The sequence below is a fragment of the Idiotropiscis lumnitzeri genome, chromosome 14, assembly GCF_059441095.1.
Source record: "Idiotropiscis lumnitzeri isolate Australia: NSW breed Sydney's pygmy pipehorse chromosome 14, RoL_Ilum_1.0, whole genome shotgun sequence".
NCBI lineage: Eukaryota > Metazoa > Chordata > Actinopteri > Syngnathiformes > Syngnathidae > Idiotropiscis > Idiotropiscis lumnitzeri.
This window is the reverse complement of record NC_142404.1, coordinates 12,739,844-12,757,477: the sequence shown is the minus strand read 5'-3', so window position 1 is coordinate 12,757,477 and position 17,634 is coordinate 12,739,844. Positions and strand designations below refer to the sequence as shown.

The 17,634-nt window shown below is 41.6% G+C and overlaps 2 protein-coding genes across 8 annotated transcripts; one reads left to right on the top strand and one right to left on the bottom strand.

The window, feature by feature from the left end:
* The first annotated feature begins 578 nt into the window (after window positions 1-578).
* Window positions 579-15,433, top strand: agpat3 (1-acylglycerol-3-phosphate O-acyltransferase 3). Of its 7 annotated transcripts, none has more exons than XM_088314951.1 (11): window positions 579-679; window positions 7,845-7,902; window positions 7,999-8,229; window positions 8,639-8,808; window positions 8,916-9,077; window positions 9,990-10,143; window positions 10,274-10,376; window positions 11,037-11,112; window positions 11,232-11,430; window positions 11,709-14,974; window positions 15,098-15,433. In XM_088314951.1, the coding sequence occupies exons 3-10, from the start codon at window positions 8,052-8,054 to the stop codon at window positions 11,798-11,800; spliced, it is 1,134 nt and encodes a 377-aa protein (XP_088171077.1). In that variant the 5' UTR covers window positions 579-679; window positions 7,845-7,902; window positions 7,999-8,051; the 3' UTR covers window positions 11,801-14,974; window positions 15,098-15,433. The 7 variants fall into 7 exon arrangements, with proteins under 7 accessions (XP_088171077.1, XP_088171073.1, XP_088171072.1 ...); XM_088314947.1 differs by lacking the exon at window positions 579-679 and adding an exon at window positions 789-839; XM_088314946.1 differs by lacking the exon at window positions 579-679 and adding an exon at window positions 1,071-1,129.
* An 858-nt stretch (window positions 15,434-16,291) lies between these two features.
* LOC148323539 (olfactory receptor 6N2-like) lies at window positions 16,292-17,206 on the bottom strand. Its single transcript, XM_088315500.1, has one exon. It carries the CDS (start codon window positions 17,204-17,206, stop codon window positions 16,292-16,294), a length of 915 nt encoding a protein of 304 aa, XP_088171626.1.
* Between the last annotated feature and the right edge of the window lie 428 nt (window positions 17,207-17,634).

Below are 17,634 nucleotides of genomic sequence, written 5' to 3'. Positions count from 1 at the left end.
CTGAGCGTTTGAGTCGCTCACAAAACTGATGTACCTCAAGTGCTCATATTGAAAATTTCCAAATAAATGCCAGCTATTTTAATTAAAATTATAGGCCTAATGAATTCTTGGAAAGAAATGTTTTTCTTGTGTGTCAAGAAGTGTGTGTAGAGGTAGGGGGGTTTAAATTATCTCTGCCATTATAAACTAATGCAGCAAAATTTTGCTTTTAAGTTGATTGTGAATATAGTATTGCATATCTGGAAAGACAGGCAACTAAATAATATTTGCCTCGTGAGACCAATTACTTAATACTGTGTGATTAGGGGCAGGTGTGGTTGTGCTGCATTAATCCTCAATATGACTAGCTGGCATTAACCCAAATCACGCCACAAGACAATAGTGTTTATCTTTACTCCATAGGATAAGAAGTAAATTTCTGTGTATTCAGTGTTGGTTTGTTGAGTTTTAAAGTCATATGAATATTTTGAAGATTGATATGATCTATGTGGGTGCACAACAATTACCGTAAATGCTCTTTTACTAAGAATGTACAAGTGACTCAGAAGATTACCAACATGGTGCCTGCGGGAACCTATTTGACCCCCGAAGGACCATATGAATAGCCTGCATTCCTTTACTTTAATCAGTACCCAAGAAGTAACTTTTATTTACCCTTGACAAAAACTGTTTTTATTCAGTAAGTATACTGCATTGTGTAACTTTTGTAACAATTGTTATAATGTGAAATAAGATGTGTACCTCGCATTAATAATTGGCAAACTGGTTTAAAGACGCAGATGTGCTGAAACGCCAGCAGCGGGCTGAAGAGGTCTAAAATGGTTCATGACGGAGAGAAGGTTTGACAAAAAAAACATTTTGCTTTAACGCATTTTCCCGACCCAAAAAAATAGATGAATTCTCAACGTTGAAAAAATTTTAAAATAATGTAGTGTATATATTTTATTTCAAACAGCGATTCCTAAAATATATGATTTATTTCAAAATTGTAACTTGGAAATAAAAAAAAACTTAAATTTGGCAATGGAATGAAGGAAGCAATTAATGACTAATGGGGGGGAAATGTGAACATGTACTGTACTAGTTGAGCAACTACATGTTTGGTAATTTTAGCGTCGTGACTAAGAAGGCAGGTATTGTATTGCAGATTATTGTGTGTTTTCTTATATATGTGTGCTCTTATCAGGAGAATTGGTGAGGGGGAGGGTACTCTGGACTAACCGGATGGATATCTTCAGAGGGGGGCTTTGAGGAAATGTGGCGCTTTAACCGACAAACAATAGTGCTCTTGAAAATCGCATGACCTCAAGTCATCTTTGTACCGTCTCTGTTAAACCACGTTGTGGAGATAGAGGGGGCTCTGTAAATGGGGCCGCTATTTTATTTTATTTTTTACAACCTCATGAAGCCCTGAACCGCTAACCGAAGCATTATCGAATCAACGGGGCTATTCACTCCCAAGTGATCCATTTGCAGGTAAGCCCAATGAGAATGTGCCTTGCTGTCAGCTAGCCGTGGTCAGCTAACTAGCATAGCATCTAACGCTAGCAAGACAGACTCACGGGTTCGCCGGCTACTCAACTGTGCTGCACGACCTTTACATGCCACCTCTTGGCTTTAAATATTTTCTTAGTCAGATACAGTCCGAAGATAATAACTCTGTGGGATAGTGTGTACTTTTCCAGGCTTTTAGGTTTTGGGTTAAATTGGTAATGTGTTTACGGCTCTTGTCCGCCACTCGTTCATCTTCGGGAAGCTTCTAAAGCGCTTGGTTAATATTTTCCCTATTTTTCCCCCATAAAAGAGAAGCAATGTAACCCTTTCGTCTTCCCCGAGAGTTAACGGCACTGGCGTGTGACGTCCCGGGCACATGGGTCGTAGTTAACGGTCATGACCGGTATGCTTGTAGCGAGTGGTATATGGAGCCTTGACTCGGATTATCAACCGATGCCAGATTGCCAGTTCGACACGAGAACGCTTGTTTAACTCGAGGAAATGATACGTGTTAAACTGCTCTATGTATGAGCGAGCGTTGAATTTGCATCACCTTGTCGCAATCTGATTGCAACACTATTACAGCTGACGTTTGAGAGATGGCTGTGTAAACAACGCTATGATTTGACATTTGCCATTCATCATTAGGTTGTTGTGATGTTTTAATGCTTCTTGCCATTGATGTGCATCAGAACCCTTGCAGTATATTTATATACACTTAACTTGATGCTTGCACCAACATTTTTGGTGTAAATCATGTCCCGACGTTTATTAATCGTCCAGGGACAAACTTCATAATTGCAGTAAAATATTTTTGCTGAAGTAACTCAAGCCACTGTCAATCTTTATTTCATATGAAGCTTTGGTATGATAATCTGCAAGACTACAATATGCATGGCAAAGCTGTAAACCTTTAAAAATACTGTGCAACCTTATAAATTGGCAACTCCAATACTACTGATTGAAAAGTTATTGTCATAGGACACTTTCAGAGTTAAATATGCCCACTGACCAGTCTAAGCAGACTTCTCACATGTGGACTCTAGCTGTTTGCTTGTTGATATCTTTTTAAGCACAAACGCTGTCAGATACTGGATATACGTTTTGTGGTTGCAAAGTCCAAAAGGTTTAGTAGATAAGGTGTAAAAGCTAAGCAGGTTACAACATGTGTGGAGATCTGTCTCAGGACTTGGATTCATGCGCTGATGAACTTTCATTTTAAAGTTGCATCATAAAATGTAACCGTAGGGTTGTTTTATTATTAATATTATCTTAAGTAGCAAATCACAATGGTGATATTAGTCTGTACTACTGGCAGATTATGCTGATTCGGGTCAACCGTTTCATATTATGCTACACTTATTGTGTGAAAGTTTTGTAGCCATTTTTTTTGTCTTGAGTTGCGAGTATCAATTGAAGTTATGAGCTCTACCTATGGTTGCAAGGAACAAAACACAAAGAAAATTACACATGGTTTAATTTCCCAAAATCACTTTGTTGTCCAAAGTCACTGTCACAGTATAAAACATAAACGTTGCTATAGTTCATAAAAACCATACAAGTTATATTTTAACATAATCAACAGCCATATACTTTAATCTCTGTGAAAATTTGCCAAACTAGTTGGTCTAAACCCCACTTCACTTGAGAGATAATGTAAATGTAATGAAAGAGAAACAAATTTTATTGATATGAAGTGTTGTGGGAGCAACATTGAATTGGAAATAGGAATTACTGCTGAACATATAAATGAATTTGTTTGTAGTACTTTTTCATTTATATGTCGGCAACGCAAGGCATCATCAAAGATAAATCACCGCACCAAGGTTGTTTATCAAACGCAAAACAAAACCAAAATCAAGTCACACGGTTTTCCATCGACTAACTCCGAACACAGTCATTTAAAAGATGCTTGCCTCTCATTTAAAAGATGCTTGCCTCTGATGCGGGAAGACAACCAAAAGCAAGATGGGCTGACAAACTCCACCAGACAACTGATCGTCTCCCTCCAGCCTTTTGTTGGTAATGAAACGCGACATATCCAGGATGCCTGGATGCCTGTCGCTTGCTAATCGTCGCTAATCTAATCCTCTGGATTAGAGAATGAGAATACAGTCAGACTGTTGGTGCGGGACGTGTGCCTACCTCCTACCCTTTGTCCATTAGTTGAATCTCCTCACAGTCAACAGTGACAACTGGATATTTATTTGGGTTTTCCGTCCTGCTCTCGCTGGGAATCAAAGTTTTGTTCTTGCCGTTTCGGTGGGGCTCTCTTGGTTTTGCTGAACAGGCAGTTCCTCCAACAGACGGTGTTCTTGTTGTCATCATAATCCCTTTCCTTCAGTGGGATTATGATGGATATGGAGCTCGGCAGACTGTGAGTACCTGCTGCTCACTGCCGGTATTTTGTTTTTATTTTGGCGCTCGTTTGGTGAACCGCCATCCGCCAAAATGCTCAACCAGAGTGCTGTAATGATCTTCACTGGGATTTGTGGGGCCTTGGTGCTCATGGCAATGGCCTACTATGTCTACTGGTGAGTAGAACGCACAATATGGATTCCGGCACTGGAATTTCAAATGAGTCTGTAGTCAAAAGGACTCAGTGTTTGCAAAAAGAGAATGTATGATGTTGACTTGAACCTGCTTAGCAGATCATAGAGTAGGAGACTAGGCGAAGTGTTCGTTCAAGTCAAGTAGCTGCAAGCGACTGGTGGCTGGCTAATTGTTGGTAATTGACAAACAGCTGTCCAGATCTAAGCAGCTTTAACCCGCTCAGTGACTAATCATTCCGTCAAGTTTAGTTGGGTCTTGGGGTGAAACTACTGATAAACCGAGAAGCGGTTTCAGATGGTTTTAATAATCATTAAATTGGTATTTGGCATCTCCACAATCGTCGTTATTTTAGCTTGCAACTTCTGGTGCCCAAAAAAAAGCAGCAGATAAAGAAGAGATGGACGAGGGAGCAAAGAACAGTCAGCTGCATATATGGTGCTAAGAAATGTGTCAAAAGTTTTGATGATGCTGATTATATCACTGATGAGACATTTTCATCCCATCACATATTGGTGGCATTGCAAAGTTTTGTGGACAAAAGTGAAATGGAGGGAAAAATTCGAATGGGTAAAGTTTGTGAGGGAGGCTAAGGAGGGAGCACAGGTCTTGGCTTTGCAAACGTTTGCTTTCATCCTTGCTCCCAGATGCAATGTGCGCCATCATCGTTTAATTTTGCTGTGGCTGGATCAATTTTTTTTTTTTTGCACCTGACTGTTCACAAATTTTGTATTAAATGGCACTTTTCTCAGAAGGCAATATGAGTTGCTGCCTCCATTGTTTCTTGGTGGCTGATGTGTACAAAGTGCATGCATGTGAGGTAAATGTGTCAAGTGTGTCAAGAGGAAATAAGAACAAAGGTCTTGGCAACAGACTGGGAGTTGCCCCCACAAATATTTCAAAATTAATTGTGTGTCGGACAAATATAAACTTGTTATAAATGCATACTTACGGTACTTTATATCTAAGATCTTTGGAGTGCCTTTGAATGTAAAGTTAGGTTAAACATTATGCTAAAAGTTACACAACATACAGATAAGATGCACAACTGCATTCACAGATAACCCGTTTATGATTGACACGTCTTGTCCTCACAGACCTACTTTTATCATCACGTTTGAAAGATCACATTCCCTGTAAGTTGACATTTGCAAAGCTGACCAATGACGTAGCAGGCACCAGCAGGCTGACTTGACCACTCTCTTTTAGCACAAAGGTTATTACGCCAACACACATCAGAGACCAGTGCGGATGTTTGGACTTGATGACATCAACTGACTTCCAACAGTATTTTATGATTCGAAATGGTGGATACATTCCACGTGTCATATTGCCTGCGGAGACTGAGCCGAGGTAATGTAGCTGCTGCATGACTTTAATTCATCAACGTATTACCAACCAACACATTTGGATTTTTATCTCATCTCGAAAATGTTTTTGTGTTTGTGTAGACACATTTTTGTCATTTTGTAGGAAGTATAATTTTTGTGTGTCCGTGAGACTTTGGGATATTTTTTGGTCAGTCGGTTTGAAGAGCTGATTTTTACGTTAGGATGTTAGGATATCTGATTAAAAAGGATTTTTTTTCGTCCATGGATGTCATCCATCTACAAATGGAATAGTTTTTAATGATTTTGAATACAATAGGGAAATATTTCATGGAGTTTTGTGGGAGGAAAACTGTCCCAAGTCATCTTTAAAAAAAATGACTTAACATATTAGATGCAGTTTTGTGCTTTTCTTCCTTGTATGTTGCATCATTGAGGTCCACATGGCTTTTCACCAGATTTGTGTAATTGATATTTGTTTGGTTAAGATAGTTGAACAATTACCATCAATATTTGCATGTATTTGCAATGCACATGCTTCATGTTACAATATTTGATCTGTGGGAGATGACATCTGTTCTTCGATTGGAGCTGATGTGTTCCAACCTTGCTGCCGGCCCGATTCTGACGGCAGGTGCCGACCGATGCACTCAGGCGCTCATGTTTGCTCCAATCACAATGTGCCCACGGGTAACATGAGATGTCCTTACAAACGCAACGGCCGGCCACCAGGCACCTGGCTTTGTTATGACAGCACTCGAAACTGAATCGGCAACTCTTTGTGACTTTTTTTCATGACTTCTGAAGTTGAATGTGGTGATGGGGATGATGTCAACACCCCACAGTGGAGTTTCTGGGAGGCCCAGTCGTGCTTTTAAGAAGCCTAACTCAAAATCTTGGTTGCATAAAGTGGAGAGGAGCCAAAAAAAAAAAAGTTTTAATAATAAAGTGGCTGTTAATTTTTATTATCACTATGAATGTCACGATTCTGCGGTATAGTACAATATCCTAATAAACTTGCTCAAGTGTGGCCTATTAAAATTGAGTGATTACGGTGTGTAGCTACTATGGCTTGCGTAAAGTTGGGATGGCGGGAGGGGGTGTGGTCGATTTTTGTTACGTATTTCGTTATCCATCTGTCTTTTTTTCCGTAGAGCTTGTTCTCATGACTTGATTGAGCTAGAGCGTTGCCGAACTACTTTTTGGGTGCGAGGCAAGCTACTGGACTGGCCAATCAGGCAACTTTCTATCTTACTGTCTTCAATTACTCAGAAAAGATCACCTTTTGTTAAAAGGCACTCGTTAGTCAAGTGACCAAAACGAACTGAAAGTAAATAACATGTAATATTTGGTGTGGCATAACAGCTACTTGCATCAAGCCTGCAACCCACTGACTTCATCAGACGGTTGTGTTTTTCATCCGAAACTCTTATCTTTTTAGACCAGGGGTGTCCTGCATGTTTTCCATTTCTCCCGGCTGCAACACACCTGATTCAAATGAGCAGCATACTTATCAGGCTTCTTCAGAGCTTGCTGATGAGCTGATCATTTGAATCAGGTGTGTTGCAGTCGGGAGAGATAGAAAGCATGCAGGACATGCAAGCCCTCAGGACTGGATCTTGACACCCCTGCTTTAGACTCTTTCAGTTCTTGCTTGTTTTTGGTGGGTTTTCCCTTCAGGCGGTGAAATGCATACTCTATTGTGTTGCAGTCCGGTGATTGACTTGGCCAGTCTAAGACGTTCCATGTCGTTTCCCCCTTTGAAGAAGTCCTTTGTTGTTTTAGCAGTGCAATATGTTGCTGGTCATTATATTTTTGCATGAAAAGGCTTCTCCAAATGAGTGATGCATTTTTCTGTTGATTGCCAGACAAAATGTTTTTTTTTTTTTTTTGTAGACGCCGGAATTCATTCTGTTCCTTCTGTACGAGGAAGAATAAAGAGTAGTTAGCCCATTCCAAAGCAGCCACGCAAGACCAAGCCATGACAGTGCAGTCTGCTTTTAGTTTGCATTTGCCTTCACTTGTAACATTTGCATATGGGGCTTCCATTTATTCTTTAAAGGTATTTGGCTTTTATCATTGACATGTTTTCCCTGCAGTGCTTTGCAAATGTATCTTTCACTGCAGACCAGTAGCTACGGCAGGATGTCTGTAGATCCTTGTTGAGTCTCTGACATCTGTAATTTAGGTTGTTGTGAATACAGTAGGTAATCTGGGTGATTATTAGCATGACGTAAATCAAATTTAGTGCCTATGCAAAGTTTGGAACAGGACATTAGATGGATAGGGAGAAGCAGGAAATAGCCTGGGCTTACTGCGAGTGGTTACTTTTGTTTTGTCAGCATCATTGCTAGGATATATAAATGATGAATGAAGGAGACTTTGAAGCTGTTCATTTTCTGAAAATGAGCAGTTAAAGCCTTTTTACATTTCAGCTTCTTACTTTACCATTAATTAAATCTCTGATTTCAGGACTGTAGTATTGGCCGAAGGACCGTGCAAACGAGGCTTGTAAAAGGACTCCACCGTGGTAAGCAAATGACTTCATTTATTTTGTCATTGATAGTGATTCTTATTGTGATTCCACATTAGTTCCTAATCGCCACGCGTGTGTTTCATCCCGCAGGTTGGTCATCGTGTATAGAGAGGAGCCTCCTCTGCTCCCCGGGCTTCTCAAGTATGGCTCTGCTATCTTACATCAAGAGCCTGTTCATCCTTCAATTGTTGATGGGCTTTGTATTTGTGGTGAGCGGCCTCATCATAAACTTCATCCAGCTGTGCACGTGCGTCATCTGGCCAATCAACAAGCAGCTCTATCGCAGAATCAACTGCCGGCTCGCGTACTCGCTCTGGAGCCGTAAGTAGAATGTATTCCTGTTGATTGTGGTGAACCCGTGAATGCTTTTGTCCCTTTTGTTCGACCTCGAGGCAATTGACCTTAGAGGGACCTCTGAATTTAATTTATGGTTTCCTTGATTAATGCTGCTTATCCATCTTCAGCTTCTCAAACCGTTGCTGAACGCAGTCGAGGACAGAAAAAATAGGATCAGGTGGAGATTTCGCAGCACTGCACCAATGTCAGTTGGCAAGTCATGGGGATAGGCGCAATAAGATTAGGAAAACTGCCAAGCTTAATCTGTCAAATGCCGATGGCCGAATGATACATCAAACGCACCAATCGTTTTCCAACCCTGAGCATTATCCTTCCAACATCTCGGATCAGACGGACAATTCAGAAATGACGGTGTTTTGTTGTTTGTGGCCAGAGCTGGTGATGCTCCTGGAGTGGTGGTCCGGCACAGAATGCACGCTATACACGGACCAGGCTACGGTGGACCAATTTGGCAAAGAGCATGTCATCATCATTCTCAACCACAACTATGAGATTGACTTCCTGTGTGGCTGGACCATGTGTGAAAGATATGGTGTCCTGGGGGTCAGTTGGATTTGATTCATTGCTAGAATTTAGCACATTTAAAGATGTACTTCAAACCGGTTTATAAATAAATAATGTGAAAATGTAATTGCTCTGTTTCCCTTCAGAGTTCAAAGGTGCTAGCCAAACATGAGCTGTTGAAGGTTCCTCTGATTGGCTGGACCTGGTACTTCTTAGAAATAGTGTTTTGCAAGAGAAAGTGGGAAGAGGACCGCCAAACTGTCTTCAGTGGACTTAACAGGCTTAAAGACTATCCTGAACATATGTGGGTGAGTGCAAATTCAAATGCTACGGATATATATTTTCCCCCCCTTTTTTGAAATCGAGTCCACTTGGTTTATATCTGGTGTGGTATTGTCATTTCTATCAGTCCTCGCTTGCTGCTGGTTCTTCTTTTGAACTGTCACAGAATTGCCAGAGAACGAGCAAAACACAGCACTTTTGAGGCTCTGAATTGAAGTTTTGTGAGGTCTTTCTTGAAATCTTGTTTTGCGGAAATAAAAAATCTGAATCGCAGAATGAACAGAATTATAGAAATATTTGAAACGTCTCCTCACATGTTGTTCATACTTGATGTTTTTACTGTAAATTTTAGTTGAAATCCAAATTGTGCATCCTAAGGTTTCTTCACTGTAGTAGGACAAAATCTCATGTTTGACTGTATTCCTCCAGTACCCTTTAAATGCATGGCAAAACATCCCAAATGTTTCTGTCGCGTAAATATCCATTTGGGTTCAAGAACAGTCTTATATAATAATGTTATATCATGCTTGGCTGTGAGCATAAATGTCACATTTTAGTTTGACATAACAGCCAAAATTGACAAAAATACATTTTAGCTGAAGCAGAATGAACGTGAAATATAAATAATGAAACAAATGTTCGTTTCAAAACGTTCTCCAAGCAACAGACAGATTCTTCACTTTTGGCCCACTTTTTCCTCCATCTTCTTGGCACCGGTACACAAATGAACCTCTCTGACTGCTCCAGCTGTATTTAACAGCTCACTGCAGGAGTCTCTCTCTCTCTCTCTCTCTGTCTCTCTCTCTCTCTCGCTCTCTCACTCTCATTTTGTCCTTGAGCTCTGTTGTCCTCGAAATGCCACACTGAGACTAAACAACCCAAGTGAGGTTTTCTGTATGTACTAACGTAGTCGATGTCCCCCTCCTCTTCCCACTCAGTTCCTGCTGTATTGTGAAGGGACCCGCTTTACAGAGAAGAAGCACCAGATAAGCATGCAGGTTGCCGAAAGTAAAGGCCTGCCCAAGCTCAAATATCACCTTCTGCCACGCACCAAAGGGTTCACCACCACACTGCGGTGTCTCAAGGGCACAGGTGGAGTGTAAAAAATACACATATGCCTAACATAACCCCTCTTATTTTATTTTATATATATATATATATATATATGTATGTATATATATATATATATATACATATACATGTTTTTTTGTTTTTTTTACAGTGACTGCCGTTTATGACGTGACGCTCAACTTCAAAGATAAGCAGACGCCCACTCTCCTGGGTATCGTCAATGGCAAGAAATACAAAGCTGACATGAGCGTAAGGTGAGAACGAGCCACAGACCCGTCTGAACGCGACTCTCTCCAGTCATGTGACTATTGTTTCGCTTGTAAACTTAACCACTGCACATTTTGCCTGTGGCAAATGAATAACAGTGCCGACTATAAATAGTATAACCACAAACACAGTCAGTTTTGGTGATGAATTTTATCTAGTAATAAAACAGACAGTGCTACCTCTTCCACGGAAGCACTTTTGACAGTCATTTGCATCATTAGTTGGACATGGACATTAGTCAGTTTGTGCAACAATAATTCTATAGAATTTTAGAGCCCCCTAGTGGTAGGAGAGTGCCACAGCTCACTTTTTTTCCCACCATTAATTTATCCATCCATCCATTTTCTCTAGCACTCATTAGTGTCGTAGCCCACCCCAACTGAATTACGGAGAGAAGTGGGTACACCCTGGACTGGTCACCAACCAATTGCAGGACACATAAATATTGTTCTTTTTTTTTTTATGCATACAAATTAAAATACATTTTTGGAGCTCTTGCAATCAGGTCCATAGTCAAAGCAGCTCCATAAGATGAGCTATATTTATTTATGGTTAAATTATCAGCATTTTGCTTTCTTATTTCAATATGTGCTTTTATGAAGGTGAACTAAATTTTGGCCTTGTTATTTTTTCCTGCTTCACTGCAGACGTTTCCCCGTGGAAGAGATCCCAGATGATGAGGTAGAGTGCGCCAATTGGCTGCATAAGCTCTACCAAGAGAAGGTAACAGTTCATTTCATTCACATTTGACGAGTGAGCTCGTTCATGTTCCGATGTGATGAAACTGTAGCTGACATGTCCAGTACATCCAGTTGTTGCTTACAAATATTTTCCCCCTTCAGGATGCCTTACAGGAGACGTACAGCAAGGAAGGAAAGTTCCCAGGGCCCACAATAATCCCTCCCCGTCGTCTGTGGACACTGCTCAACTTCCTGTTTTGGGCCACGCTGCTGCTTTCGCCACTTATCAAGTTTGCGTACGGCGTGGCAGTCAGCGGCTCCCCACTTCTCATCATTGGCTTCATCATCTTCCTCATCATAGGTACGAACGTGCAGTCAAGCCTCAACTAAAGCAGCATGGATGAAACGGTTGTCTTTTCGCATTTGTGGTAATGCAGGCACATTTGCAAATTATTTCTTTTAGCGTTATGAGTCTCAACCATGTTAACTTTGGTTGTTGCTGATTTTATATTTTGGGGATTTGGTATGAAATAGGATTGATTATCTTGATCGTTTTTTTCTTGTTAATTGTGATGTGCAATTTTCATTCAGTTTTATCGCTATTAAACAGCTGACATTTTATTGTTTCTGTCTGTCTAGCTTCTGTTGCAATCCGCCGCCTGATCGGTGTCACAGAGGTCAAGAAGACGGGCTCCAGTTACGGCGACCAGGAGACCAAGAAACAAAACTAAAGGCGCGTCACCCCGGACCGACTTCCACTCTCCTCCTGCCGTCCAATCGGTCGCTAGGTCGGGAGGAGACACGGCTGTGAACCCACAATAGAGAGCAGACTTAGAAACCCTAATGAGTAAGAGCACTGGAGGTCCATAAGACATGAGGGAGGAGAAGGAGAAAGAGGAGGGGCAAGGGGGGGAGGGGGGTGCTGTACCGCATCTTAAGCCAACTAGTGACCCACTTTCCACAGCCAAGCCCTGTTAATCCCGCCGATGTTAAACCACTCACCTCCTAACCTACCTGCGGTCACATGGAAGGTCGCAAACATAGCCTGCGTCCTGCTTTGCTCTACCTCCCCATCAAACCACGCTTCCTGTCTGTCGTCACCCTATTAGGGAGTGGCGACATAGCCCAGGTCAGAACAAGGCCCTGCATCCGTGTGCGCCCCAAACACCCCCCACCCCCAATTCCTTTTTCATGCGCCTGCTTTCCTATTATTATTTTTTTTTTTAAGCAAAAAAAAACGAGACCATGGAAACATGACGATTCAACTTCCGCCAGTGAGGGTCATGCGCATAGCTATGGAAATGTAAGACAGAAATAGATGAGCTCAAGTGTGCCATGTCAAAACAAGTAGGCACGGGTCACGAGTTTACCATGATGCCGGTATTCCCGGTTAGGAATGAACTAGTTTGAAGAATACAGGACACAACAAGGCACACTTAGTTCCCACCGTACATTTGATTCATTTGACTCTTTTTTTAATCGATGGCCGAGAAGTGTTTTTCTTACAAATATTCACTGTAATTATGACTTGGACTGCGACCTATTCTGATTCGAAAACCCAGGAACGGCACCACCCTCCCTTAGTTTCTGGGGCCTTCCCCTAAGGAGCGCACTGCGTCATCAACTGAGTTCAGAAGGACGCAAATCAAGCGTAACTCTCGGCGACCCTCCAGTGCCACTCGGTCCCTTTTTTATTGACACGTGTGATCATACCGGGGAGGTGGGTTGTGTTCAATAAGGGCTGTGCATGTGCGCGCTTTCATACCTGATATACAGCTCCGGAAAAATGAAGACATAAAAATAGATTTTTTTTTTTTTTTTAAAATACACTTTTTTTTTTTTACCATTTCTCATTTTCTGCAAAATGCTCAGTCACTAGAACGAAACGAAAAAAGGAAAACTTTTTACTTAATTGATGTTTTCTTCAAGCTGTTTAATGCCCCTCCTCTGTAGTTTATAGTCAAACTAAACATAAAACAAAGAAAATCACACTGTATATAAAACTTGGACATCGCTTTGCTTTCATAAATCCGTTTGGCTTCATTTGAACGAACAATGCAAGACGCCGTAGAAAAGCGAACCACTGGCATTGGTGCCGAGTTGAACGAACCCATTAAGCAAAGGATATTTCAACAAACAATATAACAATACTTATTGGCCTACATATCTTATCTTAAACTGTTTTAACATGGAAAGATAAATTAAGTTAAGAGTGATTTGTGATATAGAGGAAATTAAACTCTGATCGTAAGGCACCACTCGATTATTATTTTGAAGTGGTCTCATAACAAAATTTCTCTCCATTTTTCCAATTCAGATTTTTTTTTTCTCTAGTACATCATGTTTTTATAATAATGTAATATACCCGAATTAAGGGTCAGGTTGCACAGTCAAACGTCATAGCTATGAATTACAATGCATTGTAAAATCCATATTATGTTACCTTCTATGGGACGAACGAAAAAAGAAAATGTATCAAAAATCTGAAAAAAAGTAAAGAATCAGGATCAAAAATACATTTAAGAACACATAAAGCCATCTCTGACTCAAACCTGCTGTTAGTAATCATTTCCAGAGCTGTACTTCCTGCCCCTCCTCACATGTTCGTTCATATTCCTTTTTTGAATTCGGACCACTTCCCTTGCCCCTCAAACGCAGCATTGTCATCTGGCAGCCGCGACAGGTGGGGGTGAGCGGGCGGTTGTTCTGCCAGATTCCCAACAGAATGTCACCAGCTGTCTCCGCGTAGCCTCGCGCAGCTGTTGACATAATATTTGCTTGGCCACATATAGACTGTAGTCGTGTCAAGTTAACCTTTGCCTTAAATCAAGCTTGCTCAGGCAAGGGGCCCGCGTCCTCCCTCACCTCCACTACTTCCGATCATGTCAAACAACCAATCATTGAGCAAATCCAGGACATTTCCATACATCCTGCTTGTCCTGAGTAGCACAAAGCTGCTTAGACACGACAAACCAGGCAAATGAAGTGCAGTAACTACATTTCAGCGTTCTTTTCTTTTTCTTTCTTCCATGTGAAATCCCGGCTACTTCTGTACATAGTTCTGTGCAATCCTTTGCCCTAACACGTTAGATATGCCACTCTTGTTTTCCCAACTCCCTCCTGTGCCACACGTAGCGTCCATTTGAACTTTGTTGTTCGCGGGATCACACGGCCACTCTGCGTACTTCTTCGATGACAGAATTATTATCTCCATCCGTTGAGATGTCATGCAAGCCTTAAAACGGGACAGTGCTGCTTCGGATTTATTTGTGTTGACTGACATCCTGACCGAGTCCCCGCGTTAGTGGATCAGTAGGAGTAAAATACTGAGTAGAAAATGAAGAGAAAAAAAAAAAAATGACTGTCGTTCTTTTAGTGTTGAGTGCCCGTTGCGCTCACTGGTCTACTTTTGAGAACCGATTCACGCATACTAATATATGTGAGCTGATACAGTGGACGTGCTTGGAGTCACTGACACAACTTGTGAAAACTGGTGTACGCACAGTGACTGGTATACCTGTGAAAGCAAGGTTGAAAAATGGCATACTTGTGAAAGAATCTGCTATAATTGCGCTCACTGGTGTACTTGTGAAAAGTGGTATACTAGTGAAAACGAGTATCCTTTTGAAAGACGTGTACTTGCAGTCACTGGCATACCTACTGAACATATTCAAAACTGGCATAGTTAAACTCATTGGTATACTTGTGAAAGCTGGCATGTCGGCACTCACTAATATATTTCTGAAAATATCATACTTGCAGTCACTGGTGTACTTGTGAAAACTGGTACACGTGTACTCACTGGTATATTTGTGAAAATGACTGTAGTCTTTAGGAAGCTGGCATCGGTGCACTCAGTGGTATATTCGGGAACACTAGTATACTTATGGAAAGCTTCCACTGGTGTCCCAATCGGGTCCTCGAGGGCCGCTATCCTGCGTGGTTTAGATGTTTTCCTCCTCCAAAACTCCTGATTCTAATGTTAGGGCGGGGAAGCATCTAAAACTTGCAGCACAGCGGCCCTCGAGGACCCGATTTGTACACTGGCTTAAGCTGTTCAACCTGTCACCTTCCGCTTGGATCCAGCAGGTTGATAACAGGGACCTTTCTTCTTGCGCAATTCTATCACAGAAGAGATCCAGGCATTTAACAAAGGATGCTTTTATTCAGTCAATAAAGGTGACTTTGATCATTTTATGAAATCTGACACCACCATTAAAAAAAAAAAAAAAAAAAAATCCTAATAATCACTCACCCCTCACGAGTCATCTGCTGTTGTTTGTTTGTTGGTTTTGTTTCCGAGGCTGTTTTTATGTTTTTTGGTCTGTCCCCACACCACCTGTTATTAAAAGACTTGAATCACACGGCAATTCTCCGTGCATTTCTTTGGAGTTTTTCTCTCTCGGAAATGCGGCATAGTCACACACTAACTGATCTCCATCTCCTCATCTCTGACGTCAGCATACACACGACACGAACGTCCCACCATTCGCAAAGCTCACCATTCGCATTTAAATGCCTCACCAGTTTGTAATGTTTTATTTTTTTGTACATATCCCCTGCCTGTTTGTTTTTTAAGTGGAATGGCATCAAAAGCAGTTCGTCCATCTTTGGACATGACATGTATACTGTAAATGTGTTCACAAATCATAGTTTTAGAAAATAGCTCTCCAATAAACTGACAAATAGCTCACAAACAGTATTTAATATTCTTTCACTTCACATAAAATTGCAGTTCTGACTGAAATAATTCAATACATCGTAACGAAACGGTTTTTGACATTTTATTTCCCCATCATTCGATGGACAATGTTCTGCTGCTTGGCCACTTGGGGGCAGTATAATAAACAGCTGTATGGAGGTCTCAACTCCTCAGTAAACCCAACAACAATCATAATTTGCAGAGGAGCGAGAATATGTTCCCTGTGAGCATTGCTTTATCTATCATGATGCTCCACTGTTTGTATGTAAATATTGTTTTTAAGTGTTTTAATGTTATGAGGTTATTTTAAAAACACGGAATTCTCTTGTTTAACAGTTAAATGGGGAGTTCCAATAAATAGCCAGAAGCTTATTTTTGCTGATGCATTGTGATGACAACCAAGTTAATTTAACTGTCGCCATATGGATATGCTCTTATATAATAATATTATTATGCTGAGGATTTTTAGAGAGGACATTCCCCTAAATTAGGCCTAACGTTGCCACCAACTTCCACAAAGTCACAGCATCTTGAAGATGCGTCTGCGTATATCCGATAGCTTCATCCCATACACCAGAGGGTTGAGAACTGGCGGAATGACCACAAACTCTAGAGATAAAATAATGGCAACAAGAGGGTTCATCTCCTCCACATTGTATCTGCTCAACGCAATATCACAAAACACAGCGATGGAATAAATGACAAAGGAGACCATGTGTGCCAAACAACTCTGGAATACTTTCCCCTTAAATTTGGCCGAGCGTTTCCATGTGATGTTAATGATGCGCATGTACGTGTAGAGGACGAAGGCCAACGGAAGGAAAATGGTACAGATGGTCATGAACATGCCCACCACGTTGTTGACCACCGTGGACTCGCACGACAGCTTGACGACATTCCAATTGGCGCAGAACACCTTGTGTATCTCGTTACCACACAGGGGCTGCGTTGCGGACATGTAGATGACCGTGTTGAGGACAAACATGGGTCCGAGCCACGCCAGGCCTACCAGAATCAGGGCCTTTTTCACCGTCATCATGGTGTGGTAGTGCAGCGGGTGGCACACGGCCAGGTAGCGGTCGTAGGCCATGACGCACAGCGTGGTCATCTCGTTGCCGCCGTACGTGTAGATGAAGTAGATCTGCGTGAAGCAGGCGGCGCGCGAGATCAGGTGAGTGTCGGACGCCAGGTCCAGCAGGAAGCGGGGGAAGAAGCCCGTGGAGCCGTACAGGCTGTTGAAGGACAAGCAGGCGATGAATACGTACATGGGCTCGTGAAGTGTCTTCTCGCGGAAGATTGTTAGCAGGATTGCCCAGTTGGCGCACACGATGAAGATGTAGAGGAGGAGGCATAACGCCAACGCCGGGTAGCGGTACGGGCCGATGTTCATGAACATGGTGAGGTTGAAGTAAGGAGACAGCGTTAGGTTGGGCATCCTTACAAACCCTCTCACTTTTGATTCATAACAGTCTGTTATTTGATGCCATCTGTGAAAAGAGAACAAGCCAAATGCGGAATCATCCCTGCTAAGTATTAATTTAATGTTAACGTAATTTAAATAAAAAGTAACACAAACTGGCAGGCTTTTTCTTTTCAGCACAAACCTGATTATAAAGTGCACATAGTACCTGTATATTGTCTTTCTGTCACACACTGCTGTATCTCACTCGGAGGTCTTCATCTTCATCACACTCTCTATTTCCTGATTCATGTCCTCCCTCTAAAAAAACAAAAAAAATGCCTCATTGTCATTTGTCTTGTAGCAAATCACACACATGCAGGCATGGAAGTACAGATTCAGAGTGAAAAGAGGTATGCAAACAGAAACCGTGCTGCACGTCGACCGTCGCCAGCACGCAGACA